The sequence below is a fragment of the Hyaena hyaena genome, unplaced genomic scaffold, assembly GCF_003009895.1.
Source record: "Hyaena hyaena isolate Hyena2069 unplaced genomic scaffold, ASM300989v1 scaffold_317, whole genome shotgun sequence".
Lineage (NCBI taxonomy): Eukaryota > Metazoa > Chordata > Mammalia > Carnivora > Hyaenidae > Hyaena > Hyaena hyaena.
Window position 1 is genome coordinate 49,837 of NW_024080950.1, and position 20,534 is coordinate 70,370.

The 20,534-nt window shown below is 41.4% G+C and overlaps 1 protein-coding gene across 1 annotated transcript in view; it reads right to left on the reverse strand.

The window, feature by feature from the left end:
* Positions 1 to 20,534, reverse strand: part of STK39 (serine/threonine kinase 39) — a 121,694-nt gene that overhangs the window by 34,368 nt on the left and 66,792 nt on the right. Inside the window, exons 3-5 of the mRNA XM_039248792.1 lie at positions 11,195 to 11,303; positions 7,900 to 8,041; positions 6,419 to 6,474 (exon numbers count right to left, since the gene is read on the reverse strand). Of these exons, the coding sequence (XP_039104723.1) occupies positions 6,419 to 6,474; positions 7,900 to 8,041; positions 11,195 to 11,303 (307 nt within the window). The remainder of the gene's footprint in view (positions 1 to 6,418; positions 6,475 to 7,899; positions 8,042 to 11,194; positions 11,304 to 20,534) is intronic.

Consider the following 20,534-nt stretch of genomic DNA (forward strand, 5'->3'; position numbering starts at 1 on the left):
CATAGTTGTTCGAGACCCAGACTGAATACACTTCAAGATGTACTCAAAGGCTGACTAAGGATATATAATCTCCTTCCCCAAAAATAGAGACACTACCCAAAGTCATACCAATGTGCTTTAGTGAAAAAATCTAAGGCATATATAAGCTTCATTTGGATGGTCTCAGATACATTGAGACAGATGTAATTATAGATTTCTAGACTTCTGGAGTATTAGGCTGCTTGAGCTCAGTAACAACTTGTTACAAAAAATTAGGGATGGGAAATTCACACACACACACACACACACACACACACACACACACACACACGGAGTTTAAAGGCAAAAGTAAGAAAATGAGCATAAGATCTACCTAATATAATCCAGTAGTATGTTTCTAGAAAGCTTTTCAGAAATCAAAGGTTCTGAAATCAACATTTTAATAGTGCATTAGGAGTGGTCACTATTTAAAAGAATCCTAGGATAAATATATTTGCAGTGACCACCCCAAAGTGACCTGTTTTGTATGAATTTCTGCTTAGAGCAGTGTCTCTCATGAATACCAGACAAACAGGCTTAGTCACTTGCCAGAGAAAGCTCTAAGCTCTTCCTGACAATATGACAGAACATCAGATTGGAAAATAAAATGCTAGGCCGTGGGAAGAGCGTGACTTTCAAATAGCCACTCCTTTTGTCACATACTGTAGCAAAAACCTTCACATTTACCAGGGCATCCCATCCAAGTTTATTATCAGGAAGTTACATATTCAGGTTCCTTGAGCACAGAAGATATAATAAGTAACGCATTTTCTTTTAAACTATGAGTAGGCAGTCCCAAGTTGTAATTCATTACATCAAACCTGAAGTTTTCCGGTCTCAAAAAGAGTGTGGCGTCACTACTATGCTTAATTCGACACCAAACGACACCCAAGATGACTGCTTCTCCTATGCCCCCAAACCTTACCAGAGACTTGTGTTTCAACTTAAAGGAGCAGAGAGAGGAAACTTGCAGAATGTTTCTGGCTTCAAAATGGAATCCTTACACAGAGAGGTGCAAGAGCTAGTGATCGCTATTGGTCTCCACCCCAAACTGGCATCAGTTATACACAGATACAGGGCTGTCTTCCTGCAAATCTCACAGACATGGGGTCACAGCTCTGGAGCCAGACTCCCCGAATCTGAAACCTACTTGTGACCTGGGCAACTCACTTCCCATCTCTCCTCCTTAGTTTCTTGTCTGTAAAATGGGCTGTGGTGGACAAGTCATAGTGGGCTCAGCACAGAGAACCCAGCCTGGCACACAGGAAGCACTCAGTACACATTAGTTACTTATTTTACATCCATAGTCAATAGAAACATATGTAATTTCCACAGAATTTGTATTTTTAGATGTAGAACCAAGCATATTTGCTTCATTCGCCATACTTGTTGGTTATTTAAAATGAGAGCTTCTCATAGTCTGAACCAGACACGTTAATTTCCCCTTTTCTAATTAAAAGTTCTGAGAAAGGAAATATATATATGGTAGTTTTTTTTAATAAAAATTGTAATGTTTTCTATTACAATAGCACAAATACTTTTTGAAAACAATGCTCATGATGATACTCTCAAAGTAAACAATACATTGAAAGAAATAAATGCAAACGTTCTCCCCTGCTTAAATTTTATCTCAAAAAACAGGTCTTAAGGAACATAAAGATGTAAAAAGAAAGGACTCAAACAGCCTGAATAAAAGCAATGTACTATCTCCCCAAAGATAATAGGTAGCAACAAAAAGAGAAAGTCTACCTCTTCCGTTGCAGAGTCTCCACTTTCCTCTCCCACCCACATCCCCTTCTTCACCCACCTGACAATGATGCCAGCAAAGATCTCGAAGACTCCTGGTCCCAGTAACCAACCACCTGACCAAGAAAGTCAAAATCCTAGGAAACAGGGAGAGGCAGCCGTGCCTGCCTGTTCCAAGGAAACATTACAAGGGTTTTTCTTAAAGCAATAATCTTATTTTATAGTTAAAACCAGAAAAAAAAAAAGTAATTTAAAGTACCATAGGAATTCAATGTTGTGCTGAGGTTAGAAAAGGTGGAAAAAAATGAAAATATGAATTCCAGAAAGCCATAGCCCCAGAGATGTAGGAACTGCACAATTTAATTGCCTGTTTACCCACCATTATACACCAGGGAGATGGCGATCTCTCAGCTGGTCTGACACAAGTATGACGTCACACGCACAAAGGGGATACCACGGGGAGTCCAGAACGGCTGTATACTACACCTTCACTATGCTGGCCAGGCACTTTTCTTTTCTTTTTTTAAAAAAAAATTTTTTTTACATTTATTTATTTTTGAGAAACAAAGCACAAGTCGGGGAGGGCAGAGAGAAAATGGGACCCAGAATCCAAAGGAGGCTCCAGGCTCGAAGCGGTCAGCACAGAGCCTGATGGGGGGCTGGAACTCACAAACCGTGGGATCATGACCTGAGCTAAAGTCAGATGCTCAACTGACTGAGCCACCCAGGCGCCCCTGCCAGGCACTGTTCTAAGCACTTTACACATGAACTCATTTAATCCTACAACTACCCAGGTGGCTTTCTGCACGTGCCCTTCTGAACCCAGCAGTCCCCACAGGGCAAGTGTGTATAGGGTCACACTCAATACCACCACCCACAGTGAGGAAAAAATCCAAGGCACAAGAGGGAGAGAAAAAGTCAGGAATCCTTACTTCAGGGGATCCCAAGTGAGAAAATGAAATGGCCAATATGCTACAGAAGGCCTGAAGGAAGAGCTCAGGTCACTAATCTGACAAGAATAATAGATGAAGTGACTGGCACAGTGCCAAGAGGCAGAATAAGGCAAGGGCTGACCTGCTTTTGCATTTCAAAGGCAGCTCACTGCTATTCTGACTCTTGGTGAGAAATGATCGTTTCATCACCAAAGAGAGAAACTTAGTTGTACTTCCTTATCAGCTTAGAGCAAGATTAATGAATGACAAGTTAACTTCCCAGTTCCATAATTAATAAGCATTAGCTTTTTATAACTCAGAAGAGCCCCTAAGAGTTGAACCCCTTGCAAGACTAATTTGAGGCCCATGTGACCTCCAGGCGGTGCAAGGGAGATGGGCGCAAGCCTGCTGGTCCTGAGAACAGCAAGAATGGCAGTGAAGTGAAGAACAGAAGTACGACAGCAGCTGCTGTGTGTGTCGTGTGCCAGCCACCGTTAGGGTCTCTGCATGTGCGGAGCCTCCTTTGATTTCACACACAAGAAAGATGAGGGGGGTTATATCTGTATCCCTTTTTATGGAAACAGTCTTAAAGAAGGTGAGTAGCTTGACCAAGATCTCATAGCTTGACTGGTGACCTGGGAATTTCAACCAGACCTTGTACTCTTGAGCACCCTGGGCTGAGATAGCCGGAGGCTTTTATCCACAAATGTTTTCAGTTGTCACTTGTTTCATCGAAGTATTTTTTTTTTTTTTTTTCTAAATGGCCCTGGCCTGTGGGGTAGGAGCCACTACCTAGAATAAGGACAAGATATGTATATATAAGGCGCTCACTTAGATAGCTCAAGAACCTGCATCGGGCTCTGTGCTGACAGCTCAGAGCCTGGAGCCTGTTTCAGATTCTGTGCCTCCCTCTCTCTCTGCCCCTCCCCAGATTGTGCTCTGTCTCAAAAATAAACAAACATTTTAAAAATTAAAAAAAAAAAAAAAGAATGCCCAGAAACTGATCATGGTGGATACATGAGATTCTTCCTACTCTTTTCTGCTTTAGGCTACATATGAAAATTTTTATAATAAAAGGCTTTAAAAAATGACTTCGACTTATTGACAGTTTATTAAGTAATTTCCTTTCATTGGTTTTACCAGGTCATACACAGTTCAGAATTCACAATGTTCTAAAAGGTATGCACTATACAGTCCCCCTCCCCATTATCCTTCTACTGTTTCTTTGTTCAAAGATACAGAGATATGTCTCCCCATTTCCTTCACAAAAAGCAACATAACATGTGCATTCTATTTCACGTTGTATTCATTTAACCACGTAGCCTGGCAGTATTTCTTTCATGTCAGCATGTACAGGGCTTTTTATTCTCCATTACAGCTGGTGGGTCTCCCATAACATAGATATACCATATATGATTTTAACCAGGACACCTAAGTTGTTTCTAACCTATTACAATCACAAACAGTGCTCCTATAAATAAGCTTATAATGTGTATTCCTGTCTATTGTCCCGTTTTCTTGGTTTTACCATGCATTTCTCACACTTATTATTTAACTATTGCAGCAATTATATTGGCAGGAATAGATCCAGGTTTCAAGGGACATGAAGCTTATACAATTTGGAAGCCCCTCTTTGAGACAGACAATACAAAATCAAAAATATGAAATTAGGTATAAGTGTTTCTATTTCTTAAAAGTAAAAAATTCATACCAATTCACTGGCATCCTAAAGATTAAGGTCCTCTTCTGGAATAGTTTCAGACAATTTAACAAAATTAAATAAATAAATACAATGCCTACATAGAATACCTCCTGACTGCCTAGAACGCCTCTCCAACTAAGACACTCTATCTCCACCTAGAACACTCTGCAATCCCAGACACACACTGCAGTTACAGGGCCCTGAAGCTCAAGTTTCAATAGGTACAGGGCACCTGGGTGGCTCAGTCAGTTAAGTGTCCGACTCTTGACTTCAGCTCAGGCCTTGACCTTGCACAAGCACAATATCGGGCTCTGTGCTGACAGTGCAGAGCCTGCTTGGGATTCTCTGTCTCTCCCTCTCTCTCTGCCCCGCCCCTGCTTGTACTATCTCAAAATAAATACACTTAAAAAAAAATAGGCGCAAAAAAAATAGGTGCAAAGGATATCTGTGTCTTCTTGAATGACAGGCATTATCATCACCATCTCACAGATGGGGAAACTGAGGCTCAGAGATGCAACAGCCTGCCCCTCACTGCACAGAGGGCATTAAATCTGGCCTGTTTTGATTCCAAGGCCTTTGTGTCTAACTGATACACAGAGTGCCTCCACAGTGGTCTTAAGCCAACGACTAATAATATTTGACTAAATCTATCTTTTCAAAGAGAGCACTAATAAAAGCAAATGCTTTCATTATTAGTTCCTCGGGGAAGAAACATTGGATTTGAAACAAATTCTCCATTTCCCTTTTGTATTTTCAAAACCTCTTTTCTCTCCTTTAAAAGAAAATAAATAAAAGCCCCTATGAAAATACCCAACTAAATACAGAGCCCAAGGTCAGCACTGTGCTTGTCACACAGGCCAGGCATCACCTGACAGGTTCTCTGGCACCTAGAGAGGGACAAACAATGAATCAAAGAGATGACTCAAGGCTTATCCTTTGTGTTGGGGGCATGTTTGTTTTCTGCTGAGCTCTCCTGTTTCTAATAATACCCCAGATCCTCGCATTTGTCTAGAAACTAGACTAAAAGCAAGGACTGTGATCAACTCTGCTCTAATAACTTGATATATAAAGACCCTAAACCCTAAATGCTAGAAGAGAGGCCTCTTCCACTCCAACTCAAAAAGCAGCAGGCCGGCTGATTCAACATTTGGGGCAAACTTCAGCACACTTCAACAGCAGAAGCCGCGTCAGGGAATCTCACCAAGGGCGTCTCTGGGACGTGTTGCTAGGAGCATTCAATGCCTGGAAGCCTGAGAGCTGGGCTGAATAGCCTGTGATGACAGGGACGGTTCGGTACAGGTAAGGACTGTCCAGCCAAAAATGCAAAAAGCAGTGATGGCTGAGAGGACTGAGGAGACAAGCCTTAGAGGATGTGGGGGGAACACGAGTCAATACAGACATGGAGACACTTGATCCCAGACCTTTCGGGTTACTCTAGGTACAATAACAAAATGGGAAGTTCTGCACACGGAGGGCGCTTGTCTGGTGCACGCACTCTGCAGACGGGCACTGCACCTGCACGCCTCCTGTCATGGACGGCCACGCAGGGTCACAGGGAAGACACAACAACCCATAGACCTGAGGGTTCACCATGCTTTCAGCACCGCTTCGGAAAGAGAAGGGTTTAAATTAATCAAAGGGTACAAGGTTCTAAACTTTCAAACACATCAAAAAACTCTCAAAAGTACTTTCCTCGCAGTTATATACATACCACCTTTGTTCAATATGAAAGTTAGCAAAAATGAAATTGAAAGTAAAATTGCTTGTATCAAAAGGCTATGTTCTAAAATAACATTATTTATAGGATGATTTAACAACAGCTTACCAAAACAACAGGAAAACATGTACTGCCTCAGACCCAAATGTTCTATAACAGGGCAGCCCAGATACATGCTTAAAATAGATTACATGCATTCATTTGTTCGTTCATTCATTCATTCACTCTTTATTTGGAATGATTCTACGTTCCTTGAAACTGTAACACTTCTGTCAAAAGAATTTTTATTTTTATCAGCTTTACCTGCTATTTGTACGGAACCATCCTCACCCAGAAGAATATTACCAGCTTTCAAATCCCTATTAGAAAACAAAATGAAGAATGAATTATGGAATATAGACATTATATTGCATCAGTTCACTCAGAAAGATTTAAAAACATATCACATCATATAGCTGTTTAACATAATTATAATTTTATAAATATATAAATGGGGGGGAGCAAGCATGACACCTCTCCAGATTTTAAAAGTCACAGGGGTAAACTGTGATTTTATAGTTTGCTCCTGGGGGATGGTTAGGATTTTAGTAACAAATATTTTATGTGAAATCATTATCCAAATTTAATTAAATCATGAGTGTGTACATTCTTTATGTTATACAGTAGGAGACTGTCCATTAACTCGCCACACGATCATTTTATCAAGAATTAAAGCTGATAATTCTATATAAAGCTGTTCTGTTTGCACTTAAATTTGTCTGCGGTGCAATTACAAATTAATCCCAGCAGCCTCTTAGACAATGCATTGGATCAGCCTCTCCCCTGGAGATATAATGATTATAAATGCCAATTATAATATTCTATAATATATTTCTTTATTATATAGAAGTCTTACCACTTAAAAAGAAAAATAACCACTTACAAGTTTGATATCTAAGGTCACATTTTGTTCTAGTTACCAAAAGACATGGCAGATATCCTTAAATATATGGCTCACATATAAGAGCGAGGTAGGGGAATTACAATACCAGTATTACTAATACTTATTTACTTGTAGCCATTCCTAGGGGTCCAAGTAACACTAACCCTTTTGAAACATCAAATGCTCCTATTCTAGGCTGTTTGGCTATTTAAAGAATCAGCATTTTATGTCACAAAAGGAGATGAAATCAGTTCCCCCTCCTATCCTCATACCACCATGCCAAAAATAATGAGCACATTACAACATGTGGGACAGTTTTGACTATATTAGGTTAGAGATGCTATCCTGTTCAATTAATCATACTTCAAGACTAGTATTATTAATTTTTTAAATGAATTCACTGGGTACTTTTTACATTCTGCTTTTATTTCAGTGAAAATGGATAAAGCAATGCTGAGGATACTAATATATTTCATCAAAATTTATTCTCTTGGGGTGTGTGGGTGGCTCAGTCGGTTAAACTATGATTTTGGCTCAGGTCATGATCTCACAGTTCGTGGGTTTGAGCCCCATGTCTGGACTCTGCTGACAGCTCAGAGCCTGCAGCCTGCTTCGGATTCTGTGTCTCCCTCTCTCTCTCTCTGCCCCTCCCCCACTTGTGCTCTGTCTCTCTCAAAAATAAACATTAAAAATTTTTTTTAAATTTATTCTCGTCTCTTTTAAGTACTTATTTTACAACTCTTCAGCCTAGCTCAGAAATAATGTTGAGACCTACCGACAATACATGTTTCCTTAATATTCTTTACAAACTACAGCTGAATATACAAATGGCTGAATTTAAACATCTCTGCAGAAGTCATACCTGTGAATCTGACCATTTCTGTGTAGATAGTCTAAGCCTTCCAAAACCTCTTTAAGAATTGTTGCTATTATTGCCTCTTCCAGAACTCCGTTCTTGTGTTCCCCTCGGTTGACAATGTACTTTATGATATCCAACATGGAACCTATGTGGACAGACAGAAGAATCGAAAGGTCTTTGTAAGCACCTTCATTACCTTTCTAGCTTGGACACCACCATTTAGAAAATTGAACGGAAATGTCAAAATACATTTGTTTGACATGATTGCTCCGAAGGCACACAAACACTTGCCGGCGGCACGTGACCAGAAACACGAAATCCAAGTTTGCAAGAGTGCTTTCAGCATGAGAAGAATTCTGGGTCAGGAACCAAAAAATTGTTTGTGGTCACTCCAAGGTTACTCCCTTTCTCCCACACATACACGACTGGTTACAGACTCAAGAGGGGATTCAAGATGTCTGAACTGAAATAAAAGGGAGGAGGCGGCCACGGGAACAGACTGCAGACTGCAGTGAACTGATGAGGGCCAGAAGCACAGATCTCCCTGAACATCTAGAATACAGGTAGGAGGGGAGGGAAAAATATACATATATTGCCTCCAGACCCCTGCTTATAAACAGAAGATTCCTTTCTGTGACTCTGAGCAATCTTTATTTTCGTTTACTTGATCCATATAATGTACTAACTTTCATAATGAAATTAATACACAGTACTTTGTTACCACAAACAGAGTAGTATCCTTGGCACTGTGAGTTCATGTTTCAACACATACTAATTAATATTCCAAACCTCCTGGTCATTTTAAAAGCACTAATTACCTGGGGGTTCAACATTTCTGAAGAGTTAACAAATGGCTTACCTCAGGACCTGAATCTGGCTCTAGGCTCTCTATGATTAACTGGGGGCACTGAGTTTCCCCATTGGGTATTACCACACCAGACTAGCTGCTGGCCTCTCATTAAGAGATTTAATGTGATAAATTATTATAAAAGAAAACATATACATATTTATCCCCTAGGAGAAACAAAACATCTATTTATTCATTGACTCTTAAATTCTTCAGTGATTTTGAAAATGATACTTCCACAACCATTTCATTTTTATTTTATAAGGATATACCTGGTAAGGCGTGTATGCCATCTCTGGATTGCTAGAAGAAAAAAGAGCAACAGTCCACTTCTGCCCAGGTTTCCCTGACCTGTGGAAACCTGTTTAAAACCTGTTCGTCTTACCTAGAGCCCAGGGAGACTAACTAAATTGGATTCTTTTTAAAAAGACAATGAAATTTTCTATCAAGTCCTCAGGCAAGGGGATACAGGACATTTTCAAGCCAACCAAAGATTAATTGGGATCCAAAGAAAGAGAGGATATAAAATCCTCAGCTTGAGCAGTGGATCTGGGGCTTTCCACGGGCCCAGGTCACCAGAATCTTGAACCTGCCAACAAGAGGCTCGGTGAAGGTCATTTTACTGACAAAGCACCAGCCTCGGCAGAGCCCCGGAGCAGTGCCCACACGCAAACACCCCTAGCAGGATGCCTTTTTCTTTTTTCCTTCATTTCTTTCTTTTCCTGTTTAATTAAAAACCGGAGGGAGGCACTCAAGGAAACAATGACTAATAGGATTGACAAGACTGGGAACAGAACCGAACTGGGCTCTCCCAGGCTCCCCACTGAGACCTGCGCAAGCGGACCCAAAGCAATTGCAGCATATTTGTCCTGTCTGCTCTGGGCCTCTGCTTGGTCCAAGAGGCTTTCATTACAAAAAAAAAAAAAAAAAAAATTTAAGATGCTTCCTCAATGCCACCTTCACTGGAACCAGGTCTGCAGATTAAAACGGGCTCTAGAATACAAATTCTGCTACACTAGTTCTGGCTTCATCCAGCCACTGAAAAATGCCTTCCTCTGCTCCTAAACCACACTTCACGTCTGGGAAGGATATATAGGGAGCGACAGATGTGGGAACGTTACAGATGTGGGTGTTACAAAGAAAATCACTGGGGCTTTCTAAGCTTAAATTTTCATGTCTGTAAAATGAAGGTGATAATTCCTGTGGCGTAGCATAGCTTTTAAGTCCACGGGTCCTACTGCCACAAATTCCAGCGCTCGCAGCTACTGTGTATGTGACCTTGGGCAAGCTGCCCAACTCCCTTGAGCTTTGGTGAACTTTCTGAAGAGCAGGGACAGTGACACTTGCCATTCAAAGATGCTGTCCAGATTAAATGAAATAAGGTAAAAAAAAAAAAAAAAGTTGCCTTGAGCAGGACCGAGCCACAGAGTAAGTGTTCAATAAAGTTAATAGCTACCATTATCATTATCTATCAACTAGTGATGTTAAAAGATTAAAAGAAAAACTATGGCAATGTGAAAGTGCCTTGTAAGTTAAATTGCCAAGGGCTTTTATAACTTCAGTGATCTAAGGCGAGAGGGAAAGTTACTTTGCCTTTTCAGATGCAACCACAGGATGAAAACTGTGCCACTTCCAATCAACACTGGAAGCAAATAATTTAGCATGCATCCAGTTTCTCTCCATTTCAAATGAAACAATACTTACTGAGCACCCACTGGGTGCCAGGTTCAATAAGGGAGAAGTCCATTAGACCATGCTCTACTCATCTAGTCCACAATCTAATCTAAATCTGCACTGTCCAATATCATAGCCACTAACCATCTGTGGTTATTTAAATATAAGCTAGTTAAAAATGAATAGAAATTCAGTTCCTCCAGAAATTCAGTAACACCAGCCACGTGTCAAGTATTCAAGAGCCACATGTGCCTAGTGGAAACTGGAGAGAACAGTTACAGAACATTTCCATCATCACAGAACTTTTAATAAATGGCACTGAAGTAGTTCACTATATTGCAATGTGTTAAGGACTTGAATAATATTAAAAACAGAGTTTAAAGGGGAAGGACTAGTTAACTTTTGTGTTGCATAGAGGACGTGACCTCTTAGGACTTCAGCAGGTGGAGAAGGAAGGACACATCTAGGGCTGCGGAACAGCACAGGTGACATGTGGAGACATCGGGGTGCAGTGGTATTTAGGGAGCCTCACCTACATCAAGAAGGCTGGGCAGAAAAGGACACAGGTATTCTAGGAAATTCAGCCAAGTTATAAAAGCTTTTGAATATCAGTGTGAAGAAACCTGGGCTTTACTCTCTAGGTAAATAATAAGCCAAGCAAAACTTTAAATACAAGAGTGAGGGGTCCAAATGTAAAGTCATATGCAATATTCCAGCTTGCACAAAAGGCAAAAAAAAAAAAACACACACAAGCAAACAACAACAAAACCTACTTACCTCCACTTAGTAATTTCATGACCAGCCAAAGTTCATCTTTTACCACAAAAGAGGTGTAATAGGTCACTACGTTGGGATGGCTGCACTGACTCATGGCTTGAATTTCTTTCTATAAAAAGAAAAAAACATGACATAGTCTCATGGGGTAAAAATCAGGAAGCAAAACACAAGAGAACCACAACTGAGTACCTAGGCACCTCTCCTACTTAGAAGTACATGTGGGGGGCTGCCTAAATCATTAGTTCAAAGAAGCTGCACGAGAATTAACTCACTCATCCTAATTATCAACTTGCTGGAATTCAGAAAGGCCTCTACAGGAGACCATAGAGCCCTGGGGTGCCTGGGTGGCTCAGTTGGTTGAGCGTCCACTTTGGCTCAAGTGATCTCATGGTTTGTGAGTTCAAGCCCCGCATCAGGCTCTGTGCTGACAGCTCAGAGCCTAAAGCTTGCTTCGGATCCTGGGTCTCCCTCTCTCTCTGCCTCTACCCCACTCATGCTCACTCTCTCTCCCTCTTTCTCTCTCAAAAATAAATAAAAACATAAAAAAAAAAAAAAAAAAGGAGACCATAGAGTCCTGTGGACCGGTCACAGGACACAGATACTTCAGGTGGGCATATCACCCAGACCACTCCTTACTCAGCAGGAGAGCCCCCACTGCACATGACTGAGATGACTGAGTGCCTCCTACCTGCGTGGAAGGCCGCAACAGAGAAAGAAAAGGCTGAATGAGTCATTGGGGGACCTGGGTCCTCCTGCCAAGCCTCAACTCTGGTGGATCTTAGATCCTTCTTCATCCAGAACTGTTTCTGCTTCTCAGGACTGCTGAGAAGTAAATGAGCAAATACCTATGAAGATGCTAGAACATAATTTCCCAAACTCTATCTCTTGGTAGATAGTTCATCAAGAAAAAAGCGGGGGAGGGGCAGGCTAGCAAAATAAGCTTGGGAAACATCTCACTCTAAAAGGGTCACAGGGAATATTAATACTGTCAAAGGCTCTGAGAAGTCCTACAGTAGATAAGCTGTCCTCCTTGAATCCATATAAACAATGCAGTTATAGAATGCTTTATGGGTTACAGTTTAGGAAACGCTACTACTATAGAGGAAAAAAAGTTTCATATAGAGATATAAAACAATAAAGTTTTGAAATCAAACAAGCAACTTCAATAAACTAAATTTTCCTACAATACTCAAGTTCCCATTGGTTTTGCTGTGTTGTTTTAAGTTATTGCCAGATGACTCCTATAAAGTTTCAGTCTCCAAAAGTGAGGGAAATAAAAGCAAAAATGAACTACTGGGACCTCACCAAGATAAAAAGCTTCTGCACTGCAAAGGAAACAATTGACAAAACTAAAAGGCAACTGACAGAATGGGAAAAGATAGTTGCAAATTACATATCATATAAAGGGTTGGTAACCAAAATCTATAAAGAACTTACCAAACTCAACACCTGAAAAACAAATAATCCAGTGAAGAAATGGGGAGAAGACATGGACAGACACTTTTCCAAAAGAAGACATCCAGATGGCCAACAGGCACATGAAAAGAAGCCCAATATTACCCAGCATCAGAGAAATACACATCAAAACCACACTGAGATACTACCTCACACCAGTCAGAGTGGCTAAAATTAACAAGTCCAGAAACAACAGATGCTGGCGAGGATGTGGAGAAAGGGGAACCCTCTTGCACTGCTGGTGGGAATGCCAACTGGTGTAGCCACTCTGGAAAACAGTGTGGAGGTTCCTCAAAAATTTAAAAATAGAATTACCCTACAACCCAGAAATAGCACTACTAGGAATTTATCCGAAGGACACAGGAGTGCTGATGCACAGGGGCACATGGACCCCTACGTTTACAGCAGTGCTGTCAACAATAGTCAAATTATGGAAAGAGCCTAAATGCCCATCAACTGATGAATGGATAAAGAAGATGTGGTTTATATGTACAATGGAATACTACTCACCAATGAGAAAGAATGAAATCATGCCATTTGCAGCAACATGGATGGAACTCAAGGGTATTATGCTAAGTGAAATAAGTCAAGCAGAGAAAGATAGATACCATATGTTTTCACTCATATGTGGAACAGGAGAAACTCAGGGAAAAAAACAGGTATAAACAGAGAAGCAAACCATAAAAGACTCTTAAATACAGACAGGGTGCCTGGGGTGGTCAGTCGGTTGAGCATCGACTTCAGCTCAGGTCATGATCTCACAGATTGTGGGTTCAAGCCTTGTGTTGGGCTCTTGCTAACAGCTAGCTCAGAGCCTGGAGCCTGCTTCAGATTCTGTGTCTCCTTCTCTCTCTGACCCTCCCCTGCTTGTGCTGTCTCTCTGTCTCTCTCTCTCTCTCTCTCAGAAATAAATAAAACACTTAAAAAATTTTTTAAAAAGACTCTTAAATACAGAGAAGAAACTGAGTGTTGATGAGGGGGTTGGGGGAGAGGGGAGAATGGGTGATGGGTACTGAGAAGGGCACCATGAGCACTGGGTTGTATGTAAGCGATGTATCATGGGAATCTATCCCCAAAACCAAAAGCACACTGTACACACTGTATGTTAGCCAACTGACAATAAATTATATTTTAAAAAAAAAGAAAAAAAGAAAAAACATGCTAGAAAAAAATAAAATAAAGCTTCAGTTAGCCTTCAATCAAGGGTATCAGACAAGTGTAACTCCCTTTCACGGTGCTGTCCAAAAGCCATGAAAAATAATGTAAGTCATCCAAGAAACCTCATTTATGCTATTATGTATTTATGATGAAAGAACAGTGCATTTATGCATCCTATAAATACTTTAAATAATAAAGAGCATCTAGTTAACTTTGAATTAATTTTAAATGGCCTGGCCAGAATATTCCACATGGGGCTGCAATCCTTGCATCTACAGTACTACCTAATCCTCAAACTGCTTAGACCCTGTGTCAGAGTACTTGACTGAAATACCATGCCACATGCCACATACATACACCTTAATATCTATGTTTATATGAGTGCTTTTTACCAAGGATAAACATAGAGAAAAATCACTAATTTTTCCATTTTCATTATACGACACTTTCCCTTCCTCATTTCCCTCATCCATTAACTAATTACAGGTTTTCTGAATCTGACACTTTTCAACTCAGCTACTCCTGTCCTTTGAACAAGATCCGAAACCTGAGGCCCAGTTTCCATCTGTTTCTGGTGTTAGGTTTTGATAGCACAAGACGCTGCTGAAGGAGAAATGCGACACCGGCCAAGCCCTTCCTACCTGAAGTCAGCAGCACCTGCTCAACTGTGGGGACGGGACGGAGGGCCCGCTGGGAAGGCATGCAGCATGAGGCGGGGTCCAGTCCACACAGATGCCCCCCGATACTCACAGAAACAAGAATACTGTTTCTGAAACATTCTCATCATTTTAATCCACATTCTCGTCATTTTATATTTAATGCAAATGAATGCTTATCTAGCTTTCTAACTCCAAACTTTTAAATCCTTAATCTAAAAGAACAATAAACAACCAATGCACTGAAACAATATTGGGCCAGACTCTGGAAAAAAACATGTTTTCTTGCACTTTCCATTTAGATGGGCAGTATTACTTCCTACCCAGAGTATCAGGTTCTCTTAACACTGCAGTGAACAAACTGTGGAGGGGAGAGGGATGTGTGCATACATGTGTGGTGTATGTGTGTGTATGTGTATGAAAGAGAGAGAGAGGGAGGGAGGGAGGGAGAGGGAGTGTAAGGGGTAGAGGGGAAATGGTGATGGGGAGATGGATAGAGGGAGGGAGGGAGAGAAAAACTCTTTCAATTAACCTGTGGATATAACTTAAGTTCTAATGCTTCAAAATTTTGGGTCTTAGAGGTACCAGATGGACATTTAAAGGTCCTGAGGATTTGGGGGCACCTGGGTGGCTCAGTCAGTTGAGTGTCTGACTCTACTTTTCAGCTCAGGTCATAATCCCAGAGTCATAGGATCAAGTCATGAGTTAGGCTCTGCACTGAGCATGGGGCCTATTTGGGATTCCCTCCCTCCCCCTTTCTCTCTCTCTCTCTGCCTCTGTCCCTTTCCTGCTCTCTCTCTAAAATAATAATAATATTAATTATATATATTTATAAAGGTCCTGAGGATTTAAGAGAAAAAAGGGGGGGGGGGACGTAGATACTGCCCCTAATACACCCCCAGGACCAACATGAGGGCAGACAGAGGAAGAGGCAGAAAACCTCAGAGCAGACTTGCCATCAGTCTGACCACTCAAAACCTCACCTCCTTCCTCGGAGCCTCACTGTCCTTCTTCACGGCTTGGCTAGGGCTCCATATCCCTACTCCTACACCATGAGATTTCCTACACAAGCCATTCCATGTAGCAGAGCCCCTAATACTTAAAGATATGGTAAAACCGGACTTAGGGAGAAACACCAGTCACTCTGCCTCAGCATATGACGTGTGCTACCACTGAGCCGCCATGATAAGTAATATTTCCACAAGCAGTACAGAAATACACTTAATAGAAGAACAAATGAGGTACTCTACCTGCCCATCCAACCCTTATTTGTTTATACGTAAGCATTTTGTTTAGTTGCCTTCTAGAGAGATGTAAAATATTATATTTATACATTTATATTTTTGCTCTGGTCTGAATGTTTGTACCCACCCCCGAATTCATAAGCCTGATGGCATTAGGAAAGGAGGCCTCTGAGAGGTGACTGGGTCTTGAGGAGGGAGCCCTCCTGAATGAGGTCTGTGCCAGTGTAAAAGAGACCCCAAAGAGCTAGCTCACTCCTTCTGCCACATGAAGTAGTGAGAAGTCTGTGACCTAGAAGAAGGCTCCCACTCGACCATGCTAGCACCTTGACCTTGGACCTCCAGTCTCCAGAACTGCGAGACATAAATCACTATGAATTATAAGCCACCAAATCTATAGAAGTTTTCTTATGGCAGCCCGGATAGATTAAGACAACTGTAAATGTTTTTTATATTTTGAAAATATTTCTTGAATCAAATGTTCTTTCCACAGAACTACTCTCTCCATTTCTTTTCAGAACAGTGAAGACAGCTGCTTTTTGAATTGTTCCTTGGTAACAGTCTACCAGATAAATTATCCAAGCTTTTCCCAATGTCCTAACTTTATCACAGGGTAGGCAAAGCCCTTTATTCCCAAACATATTCATTTCTCCCTATTTCTAAAAGTGACAAAAGCATCGCCCAAAGATGAATAAGTGGGTATGATTTTTAAAAAAGTCTTCAGGGTGCCTGGGTGGCTCAGTTGGTTGAGCTCCAACTCTTGATTTCAGCTCAAGTCATGATCTCAAGGTCGTGGGAACATGCTCTGCATGGGGCTCTGCATTGAGCATGGAACCTACTTAAGATTCTCTCTCTCCCATTGCCCCTCTTCCCTGCATGCTTACTCTCTTTAAAAAATAAAATAAAAAAGGTTTACCCAATTCTTCCTACAAAATGAACGGGTTCTAAAACTCCATGCCCTTAACTAGGACACAATCCATAGATGCGTGATTTGGAACAATGCTTCTCAAACTTGAAAGTGTACACAGATCACCTGGGGACCATGTGAAAATGCAGACTCTGATTCAGTCGGTCTGGGGTGGTGCCTGAAATTCTCCATTTCTATCAGGCTTCCAAGTAGGCTGTTTAGGCCCAGAAACCAGACTCTGAGTGACAAAATGGAGGAAAGCAAACAGAGGCACTTGGGTGGGGGACAGGCGAAAGGAAGGAGCGCCATGGGTTGCAGTGAAGGCGATGGGGTCAGAGTCTGAGGGGAGCAAGCCCAGCGGCACCACCTAGCTGAGTCTGAGCTGAAGAAAGGGGTGGGAAACAAAGATAAATAGGGGAGACTAGTAAACATTCAAAGGGAGAGAAGAACACCAGGTCATGATCAGAAGAACTTACAGATCTCTGAAATCTGGGCAACACATTTGCCAAAACTACGGTCCAGGACTATATAACCCAGTGACTGCCTTGGACGTCTAGTGAAATAAGACAGACATGCCATCAGGTGCCAAAGCCCAGTATTTAATCTGCCCCGGGGACCCGAAAGCTGGATCTGCTCGTGCAGCTTCATCCGAAACACATCTCACATGGAATTTCACAAGTGGGAAAACCGGCCTAAAACGGGATCGTGAGAAAAAGGCCGCCCCATCTGCCAGCACTGAAGCGGCAGCCACAGCAGCAGCCCTGTGCTGGGAGCCAGGTGGGCGGACGACAGTCCTACGGGGGACACGCGCGCACGGCTGCTGTGTCAGCCCAGCCACGTTTACCCAAGCAGGGCATGACACGGGCTTCTCACGTGGCACAGTCCAGGTTTGGTGGGGGAATATCACACAGAATAGCCTAGAAATAGGATTCCTTGGGAAGAAAAAAGAAAAACTTAACAACAACAAAATTTTACAAAACTACCAATAACCCAAAAACTAAAAAAAAAAAAAAAAAACGGAAAAAGGAAAAAAGTGTATTTAAGTATTTATGAAGGCTTTTGTAATACTGCTCTATGGCCTTTGTTCCTCCTACCACCACTGCCAAAAAAGAAAACGAAAAGAAAGGAAGAAAGGCTTCCTGTATAAACCACAGTGAGGGCAAGCAAGAACTGTGGTTCACAGGGCTGGGAACCACTGAGGGAGGGCTATATGCTTAAGACACGGCTGGCTTGGAAGGTTGGCTAAGCCACTGAGCAGCTTGATTATCCAGACAGGTTATCCCATGTCCTTGAACCTCAGTGTCCTGTCATGAAAGGTTACTAATGCCATCTACATAGGACTTTTGTGAAATAAGCGAAATGAGATCTGCACAACTGCTTGCAGGACGCCTAGCACACAACACAAGTGGTAAAAGACAGTCTCTCAATGTCTCGGTTCCTTCTCTGCGAGTGAGCAACCCCATATTGATCACTTACCTCAAGTGTCTCAACTTCCTAACCCAGCCTCTAAGGCGCAGGGAGAGAGATGCTGGCAGCAGCGTCTACCTTCCCCTACAGAAATATCAATCACAGAACGTGCTCCGTGTGTCCTGCCAGCTCTGAGCGTCTGTGACATGTGTATAGGTCACAGGGCCACGAATCTATAGCTTTATTCCTGACTCTATATTGTCTCCAACAGGGGTTTTCCTAAGTATTTCATCTTGTGTTTAATTTATACCACCCTGTCATACTTTACATATCCTGAAACACCACCTCAGACCCTTTTGCAATAAGGAGCCTAACATATACTTATGTAAAGGGTTCAAAGCACATAGCATAGGGGTGCCCACCTGGCTCCGTGGGTAGAGCACGTGACTCCTGATCTCAGGGTTGTAAGTTCAAGCCCCATGCTGGGTGCAGAGGTTACTTAAAAAATAAAATCTTTTCAGGGCGCCTGGTGGCTCATTCAGTTAAGTGTCCGATTTCAGCTCAGGTTATAATCTTGCAGTCCGTGAGTTCAAGCACCACGTCAGGCTCTATGCTGACAGCTCAGAGCCTGGAGCCTGGTTCGGATTCTGTGTCTCCCTCTCTCTGTCCCTGCCTCCCTCTCTCTCTCTCTCTCAAAAATAAACATAATTTTTAAAATATACAATAAATAAAATAAAATCTTTTAAAAATAAAAATAAAAACTACAGAGCACAGAAAAGAGTTTGAAGATATAAGAATTAGGGAAAGTTAGGTCTAGTGTCTTTTGTCCCTAAAACCAGGAGACTCACAAAGCACTGAAAGAAATTTCATTACAGAAAAGGAACAGTTTAAATGGATTCTGAATTCAAACTATTAAACTACACTCAACCAAATTAGCATATTTTCACAGCTTACATAAATCCTAAATAAATTCTTCTTCATCTGATATTGGTGGCAAAATATCCCACTCAGTCTTAGTTAGGAATCGAGTCTCTCAGCCTCCAACATCATGTGCAGTTAAATCTGAGAAGATGCTATTTCTAACTTTATTCTAAAGCAGTGGTTTTCAACCTTGGCTGCATATTGAAATCACCTGGGGAGCTTTAAAAAAAAAAACAAAAAACAGGGCCTGAAGCCTAACCCCAGAGATGCTGATGCAAATTGGTTTAGGATAAGAGGCTGGGAATGAAATGTTTCAAAAGCTCCCAGGTGATTCTCTTGTTTGGTCAAGGGTGAGAACCACTGTTTTGAAGCTAAGCACTAAGATGCATCATTCCTTCAACAAAATACTGAAACATCTACCTCTCAGGCACATTTCCACACTGCAACTTTCAATCCTTTAGAAAGGGGAAAATATGTATTATTTACAAATACTATCAAATGAAACCTATGTTTCCAAATGCAAGAGATAACCAGATACATCTTTAAAATGTATGCAGGGGCACCTGGGTGGCTCAGTCGGTTAAGCATCCGACTTCGGCTCAGATCATGATCTCACGGTTCGTGGGTTCGAGCCCTGCGTCGGGCTCTGTGCTGACTGCCAGCTCAGAGCCTGGAGTCAAAAATAAATAAAACATTAAAAAGTTTTTTAAATAAAAAAAATAAAATGTATGCAACATTCTGTGGGCTAAGGATTCCTTAAATGATGAGCATAATAGCCACGTTAAATAACACTTCAGAAAGTCATTCTCCAGCTCGCAATTCTGTACCATCGGCATCATCGTGAAGGGTGACCTAATCACCAATCATAAATAGCCTGAAACTGTACATGGCAAAATTAAAAAAAGACAAAAGCAAAACCTATAAACCTCAATGATCTCAGATGTCAGCCAAGAAACGGAAGGAAAAGATTGAAAGAGTTGTTATGAAAGCAATGTATTTTTCTTTTTGGACTGTCATTTTCAATCAGGAGAATGTCAGCATGAGATCTTCCAACTGTAAAAAATTATATATCACGTGTGCAGCAAACTCTCACCTCTTTTCAAATAAGAGTATCAACAGAGAAAAACTTAAGAAATAGTCAAATATGTCAACTTGTACCCTTTACAAATGAATCAACCAATGTTCCTTGCCATTCAGTTTTGTAGCTACTTTTATAGGACTTTGTATCTGTGTTTATCCAAGTGCAGTCCATTGAAGACAGGATTAGAAATGGGAAAAGTCTAGATAAGACAGGAAAATATTTTTAAGAAATTGGGTGAAGGAGGGGCCTGGGTGGCTCAGTCAGTTGAGCATCCGACTCATGGTTTTGGCTCAGGTCATGGTCTTGTAGTTTCGTGGGTTCAAGCCCTGTATTAGGCCCTACCCTGGCAGTGCAGAGCCTGTTTGGGATTCTCTCTCTCCCTCTTTCTGTCCCTCCCCCACTTGTGCTGTCTCTCTCTCAAAATAAATAAAGAACTTAAAAAAAAGAAGTCAGGAGAACGGGAGCATAAATTCCACGACAGCCCTATTCAGTGTTTGCAGAGCAGTATTTACAA